The 24,819-nt window shown below is 42.3% G+C and overlaps 1 protein-coding gene across 1 annotated transcript in view; it reads left to right on the top strand.

The window, feature by feature from the left end:
- The window catches only part of LOC142290035 (teneurin-4-like), a 390,129-nt gene that overhangs the window by 118,597 nt on the left and 246,713 nt on the right, over window positions 1–24,819 (top strand). Inside the window, exon 2 of the mRNA XM_075333981.1 lies at window positions 20,132–20,424. Coding sequence (XP_075190096.1) covers window positions 20,202–20,424 — 223 coding nt within the window. The 5' untranslated portion in view covers window positions 20,132–20,201. The remainder of the gene's footprint in view (window positions 1–20,131; window positions 20,425–24,819) is intronic.

Here is a 24,819-nt window from a genome sequence, read left to right as displayed (position 1 = left end):
TGGGGGTACAGGTTAATGACACTGACACTGGGGATACAGGATAATGACACTGACACTGGGGATACAGGATAATGATACTGACACTGGGGGTACAGGATAATGACACTGACACTGGGGGTACAGGATAATGACACTGACACTGGGGGTACAGGATAATAACACTGACACTGGGGGTACAGGTTAATGACACTGACACTGGGGATACAGGATAATGACACTGACACTGGGGATACAGGATAATGACGCTGACACTGGGGGTACAGGGTAATGATGCTGACACTGGGGGTACAAGATAATGACACTGATACTGGGGGTACAGGGTAATGACACTGACACTGGGGGTACAGGATAATGACACTGACACTGGGGTACAGGATAATGATACTGACACTGGGGGTACAGGATAATGACACTGACACTGGGGGTACAGGATAATGACACTGACACTGGGGTTACAGGATAATGACACTGGGGGTACAGGATAATGATACTGACACTGGGGGTACAGGATAATGACGCTGACACTGGGGATACAGGATAATGACACTGACATTGGGGTACAGGATAATGACACTGACACTGGGGGTACCGGATAATGACATTGACACTGGGGGTACAGGATAATGACACTGACACTGGGGGTACAGGATAATAACACTGACACTGGGGGTACAGGTTAATGATGCTGACACTGGGGGTACAGGATAATGACACTGACACTGGGGGTACAGGATAATGACACTGACACTGGGGATACAGGATAATGACACTGACACTGGGGATACAGGATAATGACGCTGACACTGGGGGTACAGGGTAATGATGCTGACACTGGGGGTACAAGATAATGACACTGATACTGGGGGTACAGGGTAATGACACTGACACTGGGGGTACAGGATAATGACACTGACACTGGGGTACAGGATAATGACACTGACACTGGGGGACAGGATAATGACACTGACACTGGGGGTACAGGATAATGACACTGACACTGGGGGTACAGGATAATGACACTGACACTGGGGATACAGGATAATGACACTGACACTGGGGGTACAGGATAATGACACTGACACTGGGGGTACAGGATAATGATACTGACACTGGGGGTACAGGATAATGACACTGACACTGGGGATACAGGATAATGACACTGGGGGTACAGGGCAATGACTCTGGGGGTACAGGATAATGACGCTGACACTGGGGATACAGGATAATGACACTGACATTGGGGTACAGGATAATGACACTGACACTGGGGGTACAGGATAATGACACTGACACTGGGGGTACAGGATAATGACACTGACACTGGGGGTACAGGATAATAATACTGACACTGGGGGTACAGGATAATGACACTGGGGGTACAGGATAATGACACTGACACTGGGGGTACAGGATAATGACACTGACACTGGGGGTACAGGATAATGACACTGACATTGGGGTACAGGATAATGATACTGACACTGGGGGTACAGGATAATGACACTGACACTGGAGGTTCAGGATAATGATACTGACACTGGGGGTACAGGATAATGACACTGACACTGGGGTACAGGATAATGACACTGGGGGTACAGGATAATGACACTGGGGGTACAGGATAATGACACTGACACTGGGGGTACAGGATAATGACACTGACACTGGGGTACAGGATAATGACACTGACACTGGGGGTACAGGATAATGATACTGACACTGGGGGTACAGGATAATGACACTGGGGGTACAGGATAATGACACTGACACTGGGGGTACAGGATAATGACACTGACACTAGGGGTACAGGATAATCAGACTGACACTGGGGGTACAGAGTAATGACGCTGACACTGGGGGTACAGGATAATGACACTGGGGGTACAGGATAATGACACTGGGGGTACAGGATAATGACACTGACACTGGGGTTACAGGATAATGACACTGGGGTACAGGATAATGACACTGACACTGGGGGTACAGGATAATGACACTGACACTGGGGTACAGGATAATGATACTGACACTGGGGGTACAGGATAATAATACTGACACTGGGGGTACAGGATAATGACACTGGGGGTACAGGATAATGACACTGACACTGGGGGTACAGGATAATGACACTGACACTGGGGGTACAGGATAATGACACTGGGGGTACAGGATAATGACACTGACACTGGGGGTACAGGATAATGACACTGACACTGGGGGTACAGGATAATGACACTGACACTGGGGGTACAGGATAATGACACTGACACTGGGGGTACAGGATAATGACACTGACATTGGGGTACAGGATAATGACACTGACACTGGGGGTACAGGATAATGACACTGACACTGGGGTACAGGATAATGATACTGACACTGGGGGTACAGGATAATGACACTGACACTGGAGGTTCAGGATAATGATACTGACACTGGGGGTACAGGATAATGACACTGACACTGGGGTACAGGATAATGACACTGGGGGTACAGGATAATGACACTGGGGGTACAGGATAATGACACTGACACTGGGGGTACAGGATAATGACACTGACACTGGGGGTACAGGATAATGACACTGGGGTACAGGATAATGACACTGACACTGGGGGTACAGGATAATGACACTGACACTGGGGGTACAGGATAATGACACTGGGGGTACAGGATAATGACACTGGGGGTACAGGATAATGATACTGACACTGCAGGTACAGGATAATGACACTGACACTGGAGGTTCAGGATAATGATACTGACACTGGGGGTACAGGATAATGACACTGACACTGGGGTACAGGATAATGACACTGACACTGGGGTACAGGATAATGACACTGGGGGTACAGGATAATGACACTGGGGGTACAGGATAATGACGCTGACACTGGGGGTACAGGGTAATGATGCTGACACTGGGGGTACAAGATAATGACACTGATACTGGGGGTACAGGGTAATGACACTGACACTGGGGGTACAGGATAATGACGCTGACACTGGGGGTACAGGGTAATGACACTGACACTGGGGATACAGGATAATGACGCTGACACTGGGGGTACAGGGTAATGATGCTGACACTGGGGGTACAAGATAATGACACTGATACTGGGGGTACAGGGTAATGACACTGACACTGGGGGTACAGGATAATGACACTGACACTGGGGTACAGGATAATGACACTGACACTGGGGGACAGGATAATGACACTGACACTGGGGGTACAGGATAATGACACTGACACTGGGGGTACAGGATAATGACACTGACACTGGGGATACAGGATAATGACACTGACACTGGGGGTACAGGATAATGACACTGACACTGGGGGTACAGGATAATGACACTGACACTGGGGGTACAGGATAAAGGCACTGACACTGGGGGTACAGGATAATGGCACTGACACTGGGGGTACAGGATAATGACACTGACACTGGGGGTACAGGATAATGATACTGACACTGGGGGTACAGGATAATGATACTGACACTGGGGGTACAGGATAATGACACTGACACTGGGGATACAGGATAATGACACTGGGGTACAGGATAATGACACTGGGGGTACAGGATAATGACACTGGGGGTACAGGATAATGATACTGACACTGCAGGTACAGGATAATGACACTGACACTGGGGTACAGGATAATGACACTGGAGGTTCAGGATAATGATACTGACACTGGGGGTACAGGATAATGACACTGACACTGGGGTACAGGATAATGACACTGACACTGGGGGTACCGGATAATGACACTGGGGGTACAGGATAATGACACTGGGGGTACAGGATAATGACACTGACACTGGGGATACAGGATAATGACGCTGACACTGGGGGTACAGGGTAATGATGCTGACACTGGGGGTACAAGATAATGACACTGATACTGGGGGTACAGGGTAATGACACTGACACTGGGGGTACAGGATAATGACACTGACACTGGGGTACAGGATAATGACACTGACACTGGGGGACAGGATAATGACACTGACACTGGGGGTACAGGATAATGACACTGACACTGGGGGTACAAGATAATGACACTGACACTGGGGGTACAGGATAATGACACTGACACTGGGGGTACAGGATAATGACACTGACACTGGGGGTACAGGATAATGACACTGACACTGGGGGTACAGGATAATGACACTGACACTGGGGGTACAGGATAATGATACTGACACTGGGGGTACAGGATAATGACGCTGACACTGGGGATACAGGATAATGACACTGACACTGGGGGTACAGGATAATGACACTGACACTGGGGGTACAGGATAATGACACTGACACTGGGGGTACAGGATAATGACACTGACACTGGGGGTACAGGATAATGACACTGACACTGGGGGTACAGGATAATGATACTGACACTGGGGGTACAGGATAATGACACTGACACTGGGGTACAGGATAATGGCACTGACACTAGGGGTACAGGATAATGACACTGACACTGGGGGTACAGGATAATGACACTGACACTGGGGATACAGGATAATGACACTGACACTGGGGGTACAGGATAATGACGCTGACACTGGGGATACAGGATAATGACACTGACACTGGGGGTACAGGATAATGACGCTGACACTGGGGATACAGGATAATGACACTGACACTGGGGGTACAGGATAATGACACTGACACTGGGGGTACAGGATAATGATACTGACACTGGGGGTACAGGATAATGACGCTGACACTGGGGATACAGGATAATGACACTGACACTGGGGGTACAGGATAATGACACTGACACTGGGGGTACAGGATAATGACACTGACACTGGGGGTACAGGATAATGATACTGACACTGGGGGTACAGGATAATGACACTGACACTGGGGGTACAGGATAATGACACTGACACTGGGGGTACAGGATAATGGCACTGACACTGGGGGTACAGGATAATGATACTGACACTGGGGGTACAGGATAATGACACTGACACTGGGGGTACAGGATAATAACACTGACACTGGGGGTACAGGATAATGACACTGACACTGGGGTACAGGATAATGACACTGACACTGGGGGTACAGGATAATAATACTGACACTGGGGGTACAGGATAATGACACTGGGGGTACAGGATAATGACACTGACACTGGGGGTACAGGATAATGACACTGACACTGGGGGTACAGGATAATGACACTGACATTGGGGTACAGGATAATGATACTGACACTGGGGGTACAGGATAATGACACTGACACTGGAGGTTCAGGATAATGATACTGACACTGGGGGTACAGGATAATGACACTGACACTGGGGTACAGGATAATGACACTGGGGGTACAGGATAATGACACTGGGGGTACAGGATAATGACACTGACACTGGGGGTACAGGATAATGACACTGACACTGGGGTACAGGATAATGACACTGACACTGGGGGTACAGGATAATGATACTGACACTGGGGGTACAGGATAATGACACTGGGGGTACAGGATAATGACACTGACACTGGGGGTACAGGATAATGACACTGACACTAGGGGTACAGGATAATGACACTGGGGGTACAGGATAATGACACTGGGGGTACAGGATAATGACACTGACACTGGAGGTACAGGATAATGACACTGACACTGGAGGTTCAGGATAATGATACTGACACTGGGGGTACAGGATAATGACACTGACACTGGGGTACAGGATAATGACACTGGGGGTACAGGATAATGACACTGGGGGTACAGGATAATGACACTGACACTGGGGGTACAGGATAATGACACTGGGGGTACAGGATAATGACACTGACACTGGGGGTACAGGATAATGACACTGACACTAGGGGTACAGGATAATGACACTGACACTGGGGTTACAGGATAATGACACTGACACTGGGGTTACAGGATAATGACACTGACACTGGGGGTACAGGATAATGACACTGGGGGTACAGGATAATGACACTGGGGGTACAGGATAATGACACTGACACTGGGGTTACAGGATAATGACACTGACACTGGAGGTACAGGATAATGACACTGACACTGGGGTACAGGATAATGACACTGACACTGGGGGTACAGGATAATGACACTGACACTGGGGTTACAGGATAATGACACTGACACTGGGGGTACAGGATAATGACACTGACACTGGGGTACAGGATAATGATACTGACACTGGGGGTACAGGATAATGACACTGGGGGTACAGGATAATGACACTGACACTGGGGGTACAGGATAATGACACTGACACTGGGGGTACAGGATAATGACACTGACATTGGTGTACAGGATAATGACACTGACACTGGGGGTACAGGATAATGACACTGACACTGGGGGTACAGGATAATGATACTGACACTGGGGGTACAGGATAATGACACTGACATTGGGGTACAGGATAATGATACTGACACTGCTGGTACAGGATAATGACACTGACACTGGAGGTTCAGGATAATGATACTGACACTGGGGGTACATGATAATGACACTGACACTGGGGTACAGGATAATGACACTGGGGGTACAGGATAATGACACTGGGGGTACAGGATAATGACACTGACACTGGAGGTACAGGATAATGACACTGGGGTACAGGATAATGATACTGACACTGGGGGTACAGGATAATGACACTGGGGGTACAGGATAATGACACTGACACTGGGGGTACAGGATAATGACACTGACACTGGGGGTACAGGATAATCAGACTGACACTGGGGGTACAGAGTAATGACGCTGACACTGGGGGTACAGGATAATGACACTGGGGGTACAGGATAATGACACTGGGGGTACAGGATAATGACACTGACACTGGGGTTACAGGATAATGACACTGGGGTACAGGATAATGACACTGACACTGGGGTACAGGATAATGATACTGACACTGGGGGTACAGGATAATGATACTGACACTGGGGGTACAGGATAATGACACTGACACTGGAGGTTCAGGATAATGATACTGACACTGGGGGTACAGGATAATGACACTGACACTGGGGTACAGGATAATGACACTGGGGGTACAGGATAATGGCACTGGGGGTACAGGATAATGATACTGACACTGGGGGTACAGGATAATGACACTGACACTGGGGTACAGGATAATGACACTGACACTGGGAGTACAGGATAATGATACTGACACTGGGGGTACAGGATAATGACACTGGGGGTACAGGATAATGACACTGACACTGGGGGTACAGGATAATGATACTGACACTGGAGGTACAGGATAATGACACTGACACTGGGGGTACAGGATACTGACACTGGGGGTACAGGATAATGACACTGACACTGGGGGTACAGGATAATGACACTGACACTGGGGGTACAGAGTAATGACACTGACACTAGGGGTACAGGATAATGACACTGACACTGGGGTGCAGGATAATTATACTGACACTGGGGGTACAGGATGATGACACTGACACTGGGGGTACAGGATAATGACACTGACACTGGGGGTACAGGATAATGACACTGACACTGGGGTACAGGATAATGACACTGACACTGGGAGTACAGGATAATGATACTGACACTGGGGGTACAGGATAATGACACTGGGGGTACAGGATAATGACACTGACACTGGGGGTACAGGATAATGATACTGACACTGGGGGTACAGGATACTGACACTGGGGGTACAGGATAATGGCACTGACACTGGGGTACAGGATAATGACACTGACACTGGGGGTACAGGATAATGACACTGACACTGCTGGTACAGGATAATGACACTGACACTGGAGGTACAGGATAATGACTCTGACACTGGGGGTACAGGATAATGGCACTGACACTGGGGGTACAGGATAATGACACTGACACTGGGGGTACAGGATAATGACACTGACACTAGGGGTACAGGATAATCAGACTGACACTGGGGGTACAGAGTAATGACGCTGACACTGGGGGTACAGGATACTGACACTGGGGGTACAGGATAATGACACTGGGGGTACAGGATAATGACACTGACACTGGGGTTACAGGATAATGACACTGGGGTACAGGATAATGACACTGGGGGTACAGGATAATGACACTGACACTGGGGGTACAGGATAATGACACTGACACTGGGGGTACAGGATAATGACACTGACACTGGGGTACAGGATAATGACACTGACACTGGGGTACAGGATAATGACACTGACACTGGGGTACAGGATAATGACACTGGGGTACAGGATAATGACCCTGGGGGTACAGAATAATGACACTCGGGGTACAGGATAATGACACTGGGGTACAGGATAATGACACTGGGGTACAGGATAATGACACTGGGGGTACAGGATAATGACACTGGGGTACAGGATAATGACACTGGGGGTACAGGATAATGACACTGACACTGGGGGTACAGGATAATGACACTGACACTGGGGGTACAGGATAATGACACTGGGGGTACAGGATAATGACACTGACACTGGGGGTACAGGATAATGACACTGGGGTACAGGATAATGACATTGGGGGTACAGGATAATGACACTGGGGTACAGGATAATGACACTGGGGTACAGGATAATGACACTGGGGGTACAGGATAATGACACTGGGGTACAGGATAATGACACTGGGGGTACAGGATAATGAGACTGGGGTACAGGATAATGACACTGACACTGGAGGTACAGGATAATGTCACTGACACTGGGGATACAGGATAATGACACTGACACTGGGGGTACAGGATAATGAGACTGGGGTACAGGATAATGACACTGGGGATACAGGATAATGACACTTGGGGGCACAGGATAATGATATTGACACTGGGGGTACAGGATAATGACACTGACACTGGGGGTACAGGATAATGACACTGGGGTACAGGATAATGACACTGACACTGGGGTACAGGATAATGACACTGACACTGGGGGTACAGGATAATGTCACTGACACTGGGGTTACAGGATAATGACACTGACACTCGGGGTAATTCTGGTTGTATACATGGGCGCACTCTTCTCCCCAGCACTCCTCTTTGCTCGGTGGTGTGCGGCGCCCGCGTTCCTCTATGGCTGAGTGGCCGCTGACCATGTGCCTAATCATTAATCTTATTAACACAGATGTGAGAAATTAGTGAGATTTACAAGCTCTGGGCTCGAAAATCATATTTTATGTTAACGCTCTGGATCTGATCAGTCGCAATCGTTGATGTGCAATTTACCAGTGAGACCCATCTGCAAAACCAGGACAGAACGCAGCATTAGGCTAATCAGTCAAGAAAAGCCTATTAGTTTAGGCAAGAGAGGATTTGTTAGGTAATGGAAGTTTGGATTTGCAGACGTGCTGCTGTTGTTGGAGGGGGACATTATACCAGGACGGGTCTTTATCTGTGTACATGATAGAACTGTATTTTATATGAAAGGATCAGAAATCATCAGGTTTATATGTTAATTAAAAAGACATTTTATCAATGGGGAATAGAGGAGGTGAGCTGTACAGTAACACCATAGAGGTGTTATCAGTTATTCTCCAGAGCTGCACTTACTATTCTGCTGGTGCAGTCACTGTGTACATACATTACATTACTGATCCTGTACTGATCCTGAGTTACCTCCTGTATTATACTCCAGAGCTGCACTCACTATTCTGCTGGTGCAGTCACTGTGTACATACATTACATTACTTATCCTGTACTGATCCTGAGTTCCCTCCTGTATTATACTCCAGAGCTGCACTCACTATTCTGCTGGTGCAGTCACTGTGTACATACATTACTGGTCCTGTACTGATCCTGAGTTACCTCCTGTATTATACTCCAGAGCTGCACTCACTATTCTGCTGGTGCAGTCACTGTGTACATACATTACATTACTGATCCTGAGTTACATCCTGTATTATACTCCAGAGCTGCACTCACTATTCTGCTGCTGCAGTCACTGTGTACATACATTACATTACTTATCCTGTACTGATCCTGAGTTCCCTCCTGTATTATACTCCAGAGCTGCACTCACTATTCTGCTGGTGCAGTCACTGTGTACATACATTACTGGTCCTGTACTGATCCTGAGTTACCTCCTGTATTATACTCCAGAGCTGCACTCACTATTCTGCTGGTGCAGTCACTGTGTACATACATTACTGGTCCTGTACTGATCCTGAGTTACCTCCTGTATTATACTCCAGAGCTGCACTCACTATTCTGCTGGTGCAGTCACTGTGTACATACATTACTGGTCCTGTACTGATCCTGAGTTACATCCTGTATTATACTCCAGAGCTGCACTCACTATTCTGCTGGTGCAGTCACTGTGTACATACATTACTGGTCCTGTACTGATCCTGAGTTACCTCCTGTATTATACTCCAGAGCTGCACTCACTATTCTGCTGGTGCAGTCACTGTGTACATACATTACATTACTGATCCTGAGTTACCTCCTGTATTATACTCCAGAGCTGCACTCACTATTCTGCTGGTGCAGTCACTGTGTACATACATTACTGGTCCTGTACTGATCCTGAGTTACATCCTGTATTATACTCCAGAGCTGCACTCACTATTCTGCTGGTGCAGTCACTGTGTACATACATTACTGGTCCTGTACTGATCCTGAGTTACCTCCTGTATTATACTCCAGAGCTGCACTCACTATTCTGCTGGTGCAGTCACTGTGTACATACATTACATTACTGATCCTGAGTTACCTCCTGTATTATACTCCAGAGCTGCACTCACTATTCTGCTGGTGCAGTCACTGTGTACATACATTACATACCTTATCCTGAGTTCCCTCCTGTATTATACTCCAGAGCTGCACTCACTATTCTGCTGGTGCAGTCACTGTGTACATACATTACATTACTAATCCTGTACTGATCCTGAGTTACCTCCTGTACTATACTCCAGAGCTGTACTCACTATTCTGCTGGTGCAGTCACTGTGTACATACATTACATTACTGATCCTGTACTGATCCTGAGTTACCTCCTGTATTATACTCCAGAGCTGCACTCACTATTCTGCTGGTGCAGTCACTGTGTACATACATTACATTACTGATCCTGTACTGATCCTGAGTTACCTCCTGTACTATACTCCAGAGCGGCACTCACTATTCTGCTGGTGCAGTCACTGTGTACATACATTACATTACTAATCCTGTACTGATCCTGAGTTACCTCCTGTATTATACTCCAGAGCTGCACTCACTATTCTGCCGGTGCAGTCACTGTGTACATACATTACATTGTGGCTGGGCGCCAGTTTATGTGACGCTTTTCGTTCAATCCATTTATTCGTCGGCAAAAAATGTCTAACCCCACAGAAGTTAAATGATGTGTGATGCGGCTGGAATGACTGTTTATTATTAGCGCCGGCTTCTTACCAGAGATTCAATTGGCTTTTCAAGTATGTTTAGGAAATAAGGAGGTGTTTTTTTATGTGCGCCCGCAGATTGAAGGGCCACTTTTTTGTGTGTGTTTGCCCTTTTAACAAGTAATAAGAGGCTGTCATTAAAGCGCTGTTTGTTCTGCTCTAATATCTGGCCGTTCACACTTGGTTAATATTTATACACTCGCTTTTTCTTTTTTTTTTTCTTTTTTTTTTCATTTCTACAAATTGCCTTTTCATTTATTTTTACTATTCGGCCTTCTTGAAAGCGGAGAGGGTTTTTTTTTCCGTTTTTTTTGTTATTTACATGGTGCTTGTGATAGAAGGTATTTTCTTATTAATTTGGTTTCCTGAGAGGAACTGAAGCCAGGAGCTGCACCGTAACTAAATGACTATTTAACGGGAGAGTCTCGTCTATTACCAATGTGTGAATTGATCCTGTTGGCGGCTATATGTAGAATAATAGAGGGAAAAGCAATATTGGACATTTTTGTATTAAAGATTTAAAGTGATCGTGTTACCAGAATATAACCTATTGTTTCAATTTTTTTTTTTGTGTTAAATGTATTTTTTTTTACTTTTTGGTAGTGTTTATTAAAAAATATAAATAAGAAATCTTACAATTTTCACACTGGCCACACTATTTTTTTTATATACTTTCACTTCTTGTTATTTAAAAAAATTCACACGCACATTAGCAGCAATAAACACATTTAGCTCCCTATTTTGTATTGAAGCATCTAATGCATGTGTGCAAAGGTTATTGTGCAGGAAGGGGGTGCAGGTCAGCTGTGACATCACATATTGTGATTGATGTATAGAGATGATTGTGTTAAACAATTATTGCAATCCTGCCTGTGATAAGGAGCCTGTTGAAAACTCATTTTCAAAAGAGAGGGAGAATTAGTCCAAAAATAGTTCCTTTTTGGCAATTTTACTATTTATGTCTTTTTAATGTTACTATCATACTCTATTTTTTAATTTTTTATCATTATTATTTTATTATTATTTTTTTATTATAATATAGGTGCCAAAATACCTGTGATGATAAGGAGCCTGCTGAAAAATCTTTTTGAAAAGAGAGGAAGTATTAGTCTAAAAATAGTTTCTTTTTGGCAAATTTACTATTTATGTCTTTTTTATCATTAATATTTAATTATTATTTTTATTATCATATAGATGGGGGGAAAAAAAAAATATCTTTGTCTGTCTTTTGCTTTTATTCATGTAATCCTGCCTGTGATAATAAGGAGCCTGCTGAAAACTCTTTTTGAAAAGAGTGGAAGTATGAGTCTAAAAATAGGGTTTTTTTGGCAAGTTTACTATTTATGATTTTTTATGTTGTTTTCATACTATTTTTTTATATTATTTTTTTTTTATTATTATTATAATATACCGTAGGTGGGAAAATAAACCAAATATCTTTGTACGTCTTTTTCTTTTATTCATGTAATCCTGCCTGTGATGATAAGGAGCTTGCTGAAAACTCATTTTCAAAAGAGAGGGAGTATTAGTCTAAAAATAGTTCCTTTTTGGCAAGTTTACTATTTATGTATTTTTTTATGTTATTTTCATACTCTATTTTATCATTATTATTTTATTATTTTTTTATTATAATATAGGCGACAAACTGGTTCTGATGATAAGGAGCCTGCTGAAAAATCTTTTTGAAAAGAGGAAATATTAGTTTTAAAATATTTCCTTTTTGGCAAGTTTACTATTTATGTCTTTTTAATGTTACTTTCATACTCTATTTTATCATTATTATTTTATAATTTTTTTTGTTATAATATAAGTGACAAAATGGTTCTGATGATATGAGCATGCTGAAAACTCATTTTGAAAAGAGAGGGAGTATTAGTCTAAAAATAATTCCTTTTTGGCAAGTTTACTATTTATGTCTTTTTAATGTTACTTTCATACTCTATTTTTTATCATTATTATTTTATTATTATTTTTTATTATAATATAGGTAGCAAAATGCCTGTGATGATAAGGAGCCTGCGGAAAAATATTTTTGAAAAGAGAGGGAGTATTAGTCTAAAAATAGTTTCTTTTTGGCAAATTTACTATTTATGTCTTTTTTTATCATTATTTTTTTATTATTTTTTTCATTATCATATAGGTGGGAAAATAAACCAAATATGTTTGTTTGTCTTTTGCTTTTATTCATGTAATCCTGCCTGTGATAATAAGGAGCCTGCTGAAAACTCTTTTTGAAAAGAGTGGAAGTATGAGTCTAAAAATAGTTCCTTTTTGGCAAGTTTACAATGTATGATTTTTTATGTTATTTTCATACTTTTTTATATTATTATTTTTTTTTACTATAATATTGGTGGGAAAATAAACCAAAGATCTTTGTCCATCTTTTGCTTTTATTCATGTAATCTTGCCTGTGATGATAAGGAGCTTGCTGAAAAGTCTTTTTAAAAAGAGAGGAAGTATGAGTCAAAAAATATTTCCTTCTTGACAGGTTTACTATTTATGGGTTTTTTTTGTTATTTTCATACTCTATTTTTTTATCATTATTATTTTATTGTTATTTTTATTAATTGTATTGTTTATTGTTTTATTTTAAGTTAGGTGGGAAAATGCCTGTGATGATATGAGCCTGCTGAAAACTCTTTTTGAAAAGATAGGAAGTATGAATCTAAAAATAGTTTCTTTTTTTGCAAGTTTACTATTTATGTCTTTTTTGTATGCTATTTTTATAATTTTTTTAGCATTATTATTTTTTATTATAATATAGCTGGCAAAATGCCTGTGATGATAAGGAGCCTGCTGAAAAATCTCTTTTGAAAGAGAGGGAGTATTATTCTAAAGATAGTTCCTTTTTGGCAAGTTTACTATGTATGGGTTTTTTTTGTGTTATTTTCATACTTTTATTTTTTACATTATTATTTTATTATATTTTTATTATAATATAGATGGGAAAATAAAATAAAGATCTTAGTCCGTCTTTTGCTTTTAATAATGTAATCCTGCCTGTGATGATAAGGAGCTTGCTGAATACTCTTTTTGAAAAGAGAGGTCTAAAAATAGTTCCGTTTTGGCAAGTTTACTATTTATGTCTTTCTTTATGTTATTTTCATAATTTTTTTACCATTGTTATTTTATTATTTTTTTTATTATAATATAGGGGGGAAAATGCCTGTGATGATAAGGAGCCTGCTGAAAACTATTTTTGAAAAGAAAGGAAGTATTAATCTAAAAAGAGTTTATTTTTGACAAGTTTACTATTTTTGTCCTTTTATATGTTATTTTCATACTCTACTTTTTATCATTATTATTTTATTTATTTTATAATATAGGTGGGAAAATAAATACATATTGGACATTTTTGGGGGGGGGGTTACTTAGGGGATGTGAAGTGTTAGGAATAGGAGGGGGGCTAGTAACAGCAATTTGGATTAGCCTCAGTTTATTTTTCCTGTTTTTAATTTTTCACACAATGTGCCCTCTCATAAGCTTACAAAGAGGAGGGGAGACGGAGTTGATATTTAAGCGGTTAAATATTTTTATTTTTTTACCTGGTAAGTTTATGTTCTTGACTGCATCCCGTTAGCTATTCCTATTACTATATACACAGCACCTGTTCAATGCTGTGTATACATCAGTTAGATGTTTTATTGTCTCTGCCTTCTCTACTGGGAGTCTGGCTGTGTCTGACAGTCGGCTCCCACAGCAGAACTGTTGTGTCCAGCTGCACTACTATGCAGTGACATTGTTCCCCTCATAACATAAGGTCATAAAAGATGCTAGGGGGGCATTTCAACATTTAAATCTTTTTTTTTTTTTTTTAAATATGATTTCCACTATAACTTTGGGCTAGCATATTAGCCCTAGCTACAGTGACATTTCAGTTGCAAAGCAGAGCTCAAAGTGTCTCTTAAAATCCATCAGCTTCTGACTCCTCTTTACACCCACCTCCATGTCAGAGCTTCCTATTCTTTATACACACCACTTGTCCAACACTCAGAGACTGAGAAGGCAGAAACGGTGTCAAGCCACCTCTCCCTTCTCTATGAGGAGTTGGCTGTGTCTGACAGTGGGCTATCGGCTTCTGAAGCTGCACTATGTCGTTCAGCTGGTCTACTATGCAGTGACATTTTTCCCCTCATATCATAAGGACATACAGTTAGGTCCAGAAATATTTGGACAGTGACACAAGTTTTGTTATTTTAGCTGTTTACAAAAACATGTTCAGAAATACAATTATTTATATAATATGGGCTGAAAGTGCACACTCCCAGCTGCAATATGAGAGTTTTCACATCCAAATCGGAGAAAGGGTTTAGGAATCATAGCTCTGTAATGCATAGCCTCCTCTTTTTCAAGGGACCAAAAGTAATTGGACAAGGGACTCTAAGGGCTGCAATTAACTCTGAAGGCGTCTCCCTCGTTAACCTGTAATCAATGAAGTAGTTAAAAGGTCTGGGGTTGATTACAGGTGTGTGGTTTTGCATTTGGAAGCTGTTGCTGTGACCAGACAACATGCGGTCTAAGGAACTCTCAATTGAGGTGAAGCAGAACATCCTGAGGCTGAAAAAAAAGAAAAAATCCATCAGAGAGATAGCAGACATGCTTGGAGTAGCAAAATCAACAGTCGGGTACATTCTGAGAAAAAAGGAATTGACTGGTGAGCTTGGGAACTCAAAAAGGCCTGGGCGTCCACGGATGACAACAGTGGTGGATGATCGCCGCATACTTTCTTTGGTGAAGAAGAACCCGTTCACAACATCAACTGAAGTCCAGAACACTCTCAGTGAAGTAGGTGTATCTGTCTCTAAGTCAACAGTAAAGAGAAGACTCCATGAAAGTAAATACAAAGGGTTCACATCTAGATGCAAACCATTCATCAATTCCAAAAATAGACAGGCCAGAGTTAAATTTGCTGAAAAACACCTCATGAAGCCAGCTCAGTTCTGGAAAAGTATTCTATGGACAGATGAGACAAAGATCAACCTGTACCAGAATGATGGGAAGAAAAAAGTTTGGAGAAGAAAGGGAACGGCACATGATCCAAGGCACACCACATCCTCTGTAAAACATGGTGGAGGCAACGTGATGGCATGAGCATGCATGGCTTTCAATGGCACTGGGTCACTTGTGTTTATTGATGACATAACAGCAGACAAGGGTAGCCGGATGAATTCTGAAGTGTACCGGGATATACTTTCAGCCCAGATTCAGCCAAATGCCGCAAAGTTGATCGGACGGCGCTTCATAGTACAGATGGACAATGACCCCAAGCATACAGCCAAAGCTACCCAGGAGTTCATGAGTGCAAAAAAGTGGAACATTCTGCAATGGCCAAGTCAATCACCAGATCTTAACACAATTGAGCATGCATTTCACTTGCTCAAATCCAGACTTAAGACGGAAAGACCCACAAACAAGCAAGACCTGAAGGCTGCGGCTGTAAAGGCCTGGCAAAGCATTAAGAAGGAGGAAACCCAGCGTTTGGTGATGTCCATGGGTTCCAGACTTAAGGCAGTGATTGCCTCCAAAGGATTCGCAACAAAATATTGAAAATAAAAATATTTTGTTTTGGTTTGGTTTATTTGTCCAATTACTTTTGACCTCCTAAAATGTGGAGTGTTTGTAAAGAAATGTGTACAATTCCTACAATTTCTATCAGATATTTTTGTTCAAACCTTCAAATTAAACGTTACAATCTGCACTTGAATTCTGTTGTAGAGATTTCATTTCAAATCCAATGTGGTGGCATGCAGAGCCCAACTCGCGAAAATTGTGTCACTGTCCAAATATTTCTGGACCTAACTGTAAAAGGTGTTAGGGGGGCATTTCAACATTTGAATTCTTTTTTTTTTATCTGGTTTCTGCCATAACTATGCCTGGTATATTAGCCTCAGCCTGGTATATTAGGCCACTTCTCCAGTACTCAAAGCTGAGAAGGCAGAGACGGTATCAAACCATCTCTGCCTTCTCAGTTGGCTGCGTCTAACACCAGCTGCTCTACTATTCAGTAATATTGTTCCCCATATAACATAAGGTTGTTAAAGATGCTAGGGGGGGGCATTTCAACTTTCGATTACTTTTTTTAATCTGATCTCCCCTATAACTAAGCCTGGTATATTATCCCCAGTTATAGTGAAATTTCAGCCTCCTGTCAGCAGAGCAGACTGGGTCTCTTAGAAACTAACAGCTTCTGACTCCTCTCTACACCAACCTCCTCATCAGAGCTTCTAATCCTTTATACACAGCATGTGTAAAGCACTCAGAGATCGAGAAGGCAGAGACGGTATCATACCATCTCTGCCTTCTCTATGAGGAGTTGGCTGTATCTGACACTGGGCTCTCCGCTTCTGCAGTTGCACAATGTTGTTCAGATGGTCTACTATGCAGTAACATAGTTCCACTCATAACATAAGGTCATAAAAAATGTTATGAGGGCATTTCAACATTTGAATACTTTCTTTTATCTGATTTTTCCCTGTAACTAGGGCTTGTATATTAGCCCCAGTAACAGTGAAATTTCAGCTTCCTGGCTGCAAAGCAGAGCTGACTGCTTCTCTTAAAAACCAGCAGCTCCTGACTCCTCTCTACACCTACCTCCTCAACAGAGTTTCTTATCATTTATACACAGCACGTGTAAAACACTCAGCGATCGGAAAGGCAGAGACCGTATCAAACCATCTCTGCCTTCTCTATGAGTCTATGAGGCATTGGCTGTGGCTGACAGCTGGCACTCCACTTCAGCTGCTCTACTTATGCAGTGACAGTGTTCACCTTATAATATAAGGTTGTAAAATATGTTAGAGGGAAATTTCAACATTTGAATATTTTTTTTTAATCTGATTTCCCCTATAACTCGGGCTGGTATATTAGCCCCAGTGAAAGTGAAATATTAGCGTCATAGATGCAAAGCAGAGCTGACTGTGTTTTAGAAACCAGCAACCTCTGATTCCTCTCTGCATCTACGTACATCCTCATCAGAGCATCTTATCCTTTATACACAGCACTTGTAAAGCACTCAGAGATCGAGAAGGCAGAGATGGTATCAAACCACCTCTGCCTTCTCTATGAGGAGTTGGCTGGGTCAGACTCTTCTCTCCGGCAGCTGCACAATGCCAGTCAGCTGCTCTACTATGCCGTCACATTTTCACAAATGATGTAGTATTAGCCAACAGAGATCAGGCCAAATGTTCATACTTTTATAGTCTTTTACTTGGTGGGAAAAGTGGTGACCACCCGGGCTTGTCCAGGACTTGCTCTCTTGGGATAAGTAAATGTGGTGGTATATACTGTAGGTATATGTTTGATTTTTGATAGACCAGGCAACAAACAGATGGCCTTGATAAAATAATTTAATGGAAAAACCTTAAATATGATTATTGCTTCCTAAGAAGCATCAGGTTCCAATATTTTGCGTGAAAAGTAAGACGTACCCATTCACCATGTGTTCTTTGTCAGCTGGACCATTTTCATTGCCATTAATCTTAATGAAATAGTAGCAATATACAACATACCCAAATGTCAGCACTTTTTACCGCCTGTATAATTATTATTAATGGCGCTACAATCATATGGAACAGCACATATGTTTCCGAGATGATATATATGATTATGGATGGAAACTAATCACATTATGGACATGAGCACGTTGTGTGCATGTTCCGATAGGATTCAATATTGGAAGTTGAACGTCACCAGCTTATAGCATTAAAGCCTTTTTCCATATGGAGGCCAAGCAGAGACATTGTTTTAGAAATTACTTGGCCACATAGTGAACTGAACCTCTTTGCCCTGAACATTTACAAGCTCCACAAAAAAGTTAGGGTTGTGGCATGTTTTCTGGTCAAGACATAGCTAAAAAGTAGTTTCATCCAAAATGTATACAAGCTCCAAAATTGATCTAGATCCATAAAGAAATCTAGACACCAGAACAGATGGCAAAATTATTCGAGACCCAAGATGGGTAGAAGAAACTCAAGACCCCAGATCAGATCCCTCCATTTATTTACCACTTGCCACTCCTGGATTCTCTTCACACAGGGTCAAGCAAATGTGTGGACCATCATTACAGTACCCTGAAACTTCTAACCTATTGGCTAGTAGATATCATCTAATGTCTTGTCCCATTAGCTCTAAGGGTCTCCATGTTGTCATCGAGGTTCAACGACCGTAGTAGAGTCTATTCTAAATCAATAATGAAAGCATTTTGTTGATGTCTGGACTGGTGACGTTCCAGACAAATGGGTTGAGTTGCCTTGGCCTCTTCCTTTGTTCTTGGATTTGTCTTGCGTAAAGTTGGTGAAGGTCCATGAACATGATACTCAACTTGTGGATATGTCTCTTGGCCTCTTCCTTTGTGCTTGGATTTGTCTTGCGTAGAGTTGATGGAGGTCCAAGAATCTGATACTCAACTTGTGGATATGTCTCTTGGCCTCTTCCTTTGTGCTTTGATTTGTCTTGCATAGAGTTGATGGAGGTCCAAGAATCTGATACTCAACTTGTGGATATGTCTCTTGGCCTCTTCCTATGTGCTTGGATTTGTCTTGCGTAGAGTTGGTGGAGGTCAAAGAATCTGATACTCAACTTGTGGATATGTCTCTTGGCCTCTTCCTATGTGCTTGGATTTGTTTTGCGTAGAGTTGATGAAGGTCAAAGAATCTGATACTCAATTTTTTTTATATCTTTCTCTCTTGTTCACAGTGACACTTCCGGTTCCTCTCTCACCTCCCCGAGAACAATTCTGTTCAATGTTGAGGAGAAGCCCCGTGCCATGGATGTGAAAGAGAGGAAACCTTACCGATCCCTGACCAGACGGCGCGACACAGAGCGTCGATATACCAGTTCCTCGGCTGACAGCGATGACAGCAAATTACAACCCAAGTCTTACAGCTCCAGTGAGACCCTGAAAGCTTACGACCAAGACTCAAGGTTGTCCTACTGCAATCGAGTGAAGGACATGGTCCATCAGGAGGTCGATGAGTTCTGCCGATCTGGTGAGTGCCAACAATAAACTGCATTTTTTTGTCTGCCATTTACCGTATATTTTCTGTGTACTGAATTAAACTTGGGTTGTTCAATGTAGTACCTCCTCATAGACAATCATATGTGCACAACTATCCAAAACCATGATGCATTGCTGGGTGGGAACAGGGGCATAATGACAAGCGTCTGGTGGGTGCAGAAAACTTAGAATATTTAGAAACTGAACTCTTGCTCCAGGTGAAATTAAGCTGGAAGACAACACTGGTGGCTTATTCAAACCTTTGCGTGGATTCACCTTTCATGTATTTTTGGATCCCAGATCATTTAGGAGTTGTATGTTATTATGTATGCCCCAAATATTATTGCTGTAACTGCCCAAATAACAGAGCCATAAATAGTACCACATAGTGCTAAATAATGGCGCTGTAAATAATAGTACCACGCCGTGCTGAATTATGGTGCTATAAATAATATTACTACACAGTGCTGAATAACAGTACCATAATAGTATGACACCGTGATGAATATCAGTGTCATATATAATAGTACTGCACAGTGCTGAATAATAGTGCTATAAATAATAGGACTACAGAGTGCTGAAAAATGGTGCTATAAATAATAGTATGACATAGTGCTGAATAACAGTACCATAATAGTACAATACCGTGATGAATATCAGTGTCATAAATAATAATACTACACAGTGCTGAATATCAGTGCTATAAATATTAGTACTACACAGTGCTGAATAATGGTGCTATTAATAATAGTGCTACCTAGTGCTGAATAATTGTGCCATAAATACTAATACTAGGTCTACTAAATAATAGTGCTACATATTGCTGAATAACAGCGAGATAAATAATATTACTACATGTTGCTAAATACCAGTGCCTTATATAATACTACTACATAGCCATCTAATAAATACTAGTGCTATATAGTGCAGACTAATAGCACCATAAATAATAGCATTATATAGTGTGAATAACAGTCCCATATTAATAAGACTACGTACTACTGAACATCAGTGCCAAAAATACAAGGCCTAGGTCTACTAAATAATAGTACTACATAGTGCTGAATAACAGTGACATAAATAATACTACTACATGGTGCTAAATAACAGTGCCTTATATAATACTACTACATAGCTATCCAATAAATACTACTGTTATATGTAAATAATAGTATTATATAGTGTGAATAACAGTCCCGTATTGATAAGACTTCGTACTGCAGAACATTGGTGCTATAAATAATACCACTACAGAATGCTGTATACCAGTGCCAGACAGCGCTTATCATAACATTGCCATATAGCACCCATATAACAGTGCTGTATAGCACCCATATAACAGTGCTCTATAGCACCCATATAACAGTGCTGTATAGCACCCATATAACAGTGCTGTATAGCACCCATATAACAGTGCTGTATAGCACCCATATAACAGTGCCGTATAGCACCCATATAACAGTGCTGTATAGCACCCATATAACAGTGCTGTATAGCACCCATATAACAGTGCTGTATAGCACCCATATAACAGTGCTGTATAGCACCCATATAACAGTGCCGTATAGCACCCATATAACAGTGCTGTATAGCACCCATATAACAGTGCTGTATAGCACCCATATAACAGTGCTGTATAGCACCCATATAACAGTGCTGTATAGCACCCATATAACAGTGCCGTATAGCACCCATATAACAGTGCTGTATAGCACCCATATAACAGTGCTGTATAGCACCCATATAACAGTGCTGTATAGCACCCATATAACAGTGCCGTATAGCACCCATATAACAGTGCTGTATAGCACCCATATAACAGTGCTGTATAGCACCCATATAAGAGTGCTGTATAGCACCCATATAACAGTGCTGTATAGCACCCATATAACAGTGCTGTATAGCACCCATATAACAGTGCTGTATAGCACCCATATAACAGTGCTGTATAGCACCCATATAACAGTGCTGTATAGCACATTCAGGAAAGACGAAGATCCAGCATCATGGAGAGTGAAAAAATAAAACTTGCATTTTATTGCAATAATTAAAACAGATATTTATCCAGTGGGCACAGAGGCACAAGTAATATAGCAGCTTATCGACCAGAGAGTCTTATTCATGGCGAGAATGGCTGTATAGCACCCATATAACAGTACCGTATAGCCCCCATATAACAGTGCCATATAGCACCCATATAACAGTGCCATATAGCACCTATATAACAGTGTCGTATAGCACCCATATAATAGTGCTGCATAGCTCCCATATAACAGTGCCATATAGCACCCATATAACAGTGCCGTATACCACCCATATAACAGTGCCGTATAGCACCCATATAACAGTGCCGTATAGCACCCATATAACAGTGCCGTATAGCACCCATATAACAGTGCCGTATAGCACCCATATAACAGTGCCTTATAGCACCCATATAACAGTGCCGTATAGCACCCATATAACAGTGCTTTATAGCACCTATATAACAGTGCCGTATAGCACCCATATAACAGTGCCGTATAGCACCCATATCACAGTGCCGTATAACACCCATATAACAGTGCCGTATAGCACCCATATAACAGTGCCGTATAGCACCCATATAACAGTGCCGTATAGCACCCATATAACAGTGCCGTATAGCACCCATATAACAGTGCCGTATAGCACCCATATAACAGTGCCGTATAGCACCCATATAACAGTGCCGTATAGCACCCATATAACAGTGCCGTATCGCACCCATATAACAGTGCTGTATAACACCCATATAACAGTGCCGTATAGCACCCATATAACAGTGCCATTTAGCACCCATATAACAGTGCCGTATAGCACCCATATAACAGTGCCGTATAGCACCCATATAACAGTGCCGTATAGCACCCATATAACAGTGCCGTATAGCACCCATATAACAGTGCCGTATAGCACCCATATAACAGTGCCGTATAGCACCCATATAACAGTGCCGTATAGCACCCATATAACAGTGCCATATAGCACCCATATAACAGTGCCGTATAGCACCCATATAACAGTGCCGTATAGCACCCATATAACAGTGCTGTATAGCACCCATATAACAGTGCTGTATAGCACCCAATAACAGTGCTGCATAACACCTATATAACAGTGCCGTATAGCACCCATATAACAGTGCCGTATAGCACCCATATAACAGTGCTGTATAGCACCCAATAACAGTGCTGCATAACACCTATATAACAGTGCCGTATAGCACCCATATAACAGTGCCGTATAGCACCCATATAACAGTGCTGTATAGTACCCATATAACAGTGCCGTATAGCACCCATATAACAGTGCCGTATAGCACCCATATAACAGTGCTGTATAGCACCCATATAACAGTGCCGTATGGCACCCATATAACAGTGCCGTATAGCACCCATATAACAGTGCTGTATAGCACCTATATACCAGTGATGTATAGCACCTATATAACAGTGCCATATAGTACCCATATAACAGTGCCGTATAGCACCTATATAACAGTGCTGTATAGCACCTATATAACAGTGCCGTATAGCACCCATATAACAGTGCTGTATAGCACCCATATAACAGTGCCGTATAGCACCCATATAACAGTGCCGTATAGCACCCATATAACAGTGCCGTATAGCACCCATATAACAGTGCTGTATAGCACCTATATAACAGTGATGTATAGCACCTATATAACAGTGCCGTATGGTACCCATATAACAGTGCTGTATAGCACCTATATAACAGTGCTGTATAGCACCTATATAACAGTGCCGTATAGCACCCATATAACAGTGCTGTATAGCACCCATATAACAGTGATGTATAGCACCTATATAACAGTGCCGTATAGTACCCATATAACAGTGCCGTATTGCACCCATATAGCAGTGCCATATAATCGCCATTTACTACCATAGGTCTTCACAAAACCTTCGATCAAATACCGGCCGAGTCTTAAAGTGACGGAGGTAAGAAATATCAATTCCACAGAAGGAGATCCTGTGGAACAGAAGAAAAAACATGTTATATTTGTTAAAGCTCCGGAATAAAAATAAATAAATCCGGTATTGTGCTTAAACTGGCTTTTTTCTAGCTGCACAGCACCGGGGATCCTCAGGGAGCGCCGCACACATCTACTAATGTAATTGCAAATGTCTAATTTAGCAGTAAACGGCTAATGAATTGCATTTTCTTGAACCTTATTAAGCGCAGTTATTGATAAAGCAGATGAGATCGTGTGCACAGCCGCTCTGCTGGAGGTGGGGAAGAAAGTCAGGATACGGCGGATTAACCTCTTCCCAGCCACTTGTTAAAGATGAAGTGATGGAGCCCACCACGTCCTAACAGGGGGGATATCCCACACATGTAT

The sequence above is a fragment of the Anomaloglossus baeobatrachus genome, chromosome 2 (assembly GCF_048569485.1).
Source record: "Anomaloglossus baeobatrachus isolate aAnoBae1 chromosome 2, aAnoBae1.hap1, whole genome shotgun sequence".
Lineage (NCBI taxonomy): Eukaryota > Metazoa > Chordata > Amphibia > Anura > Aromobatidae > Anomaloglossus > Anomaloglossus baeobatrachus.
Note: the sequence above shows the minus strand (reverse complement) of the source record. Positions and strands in the feature narration are given on the sequence as shown.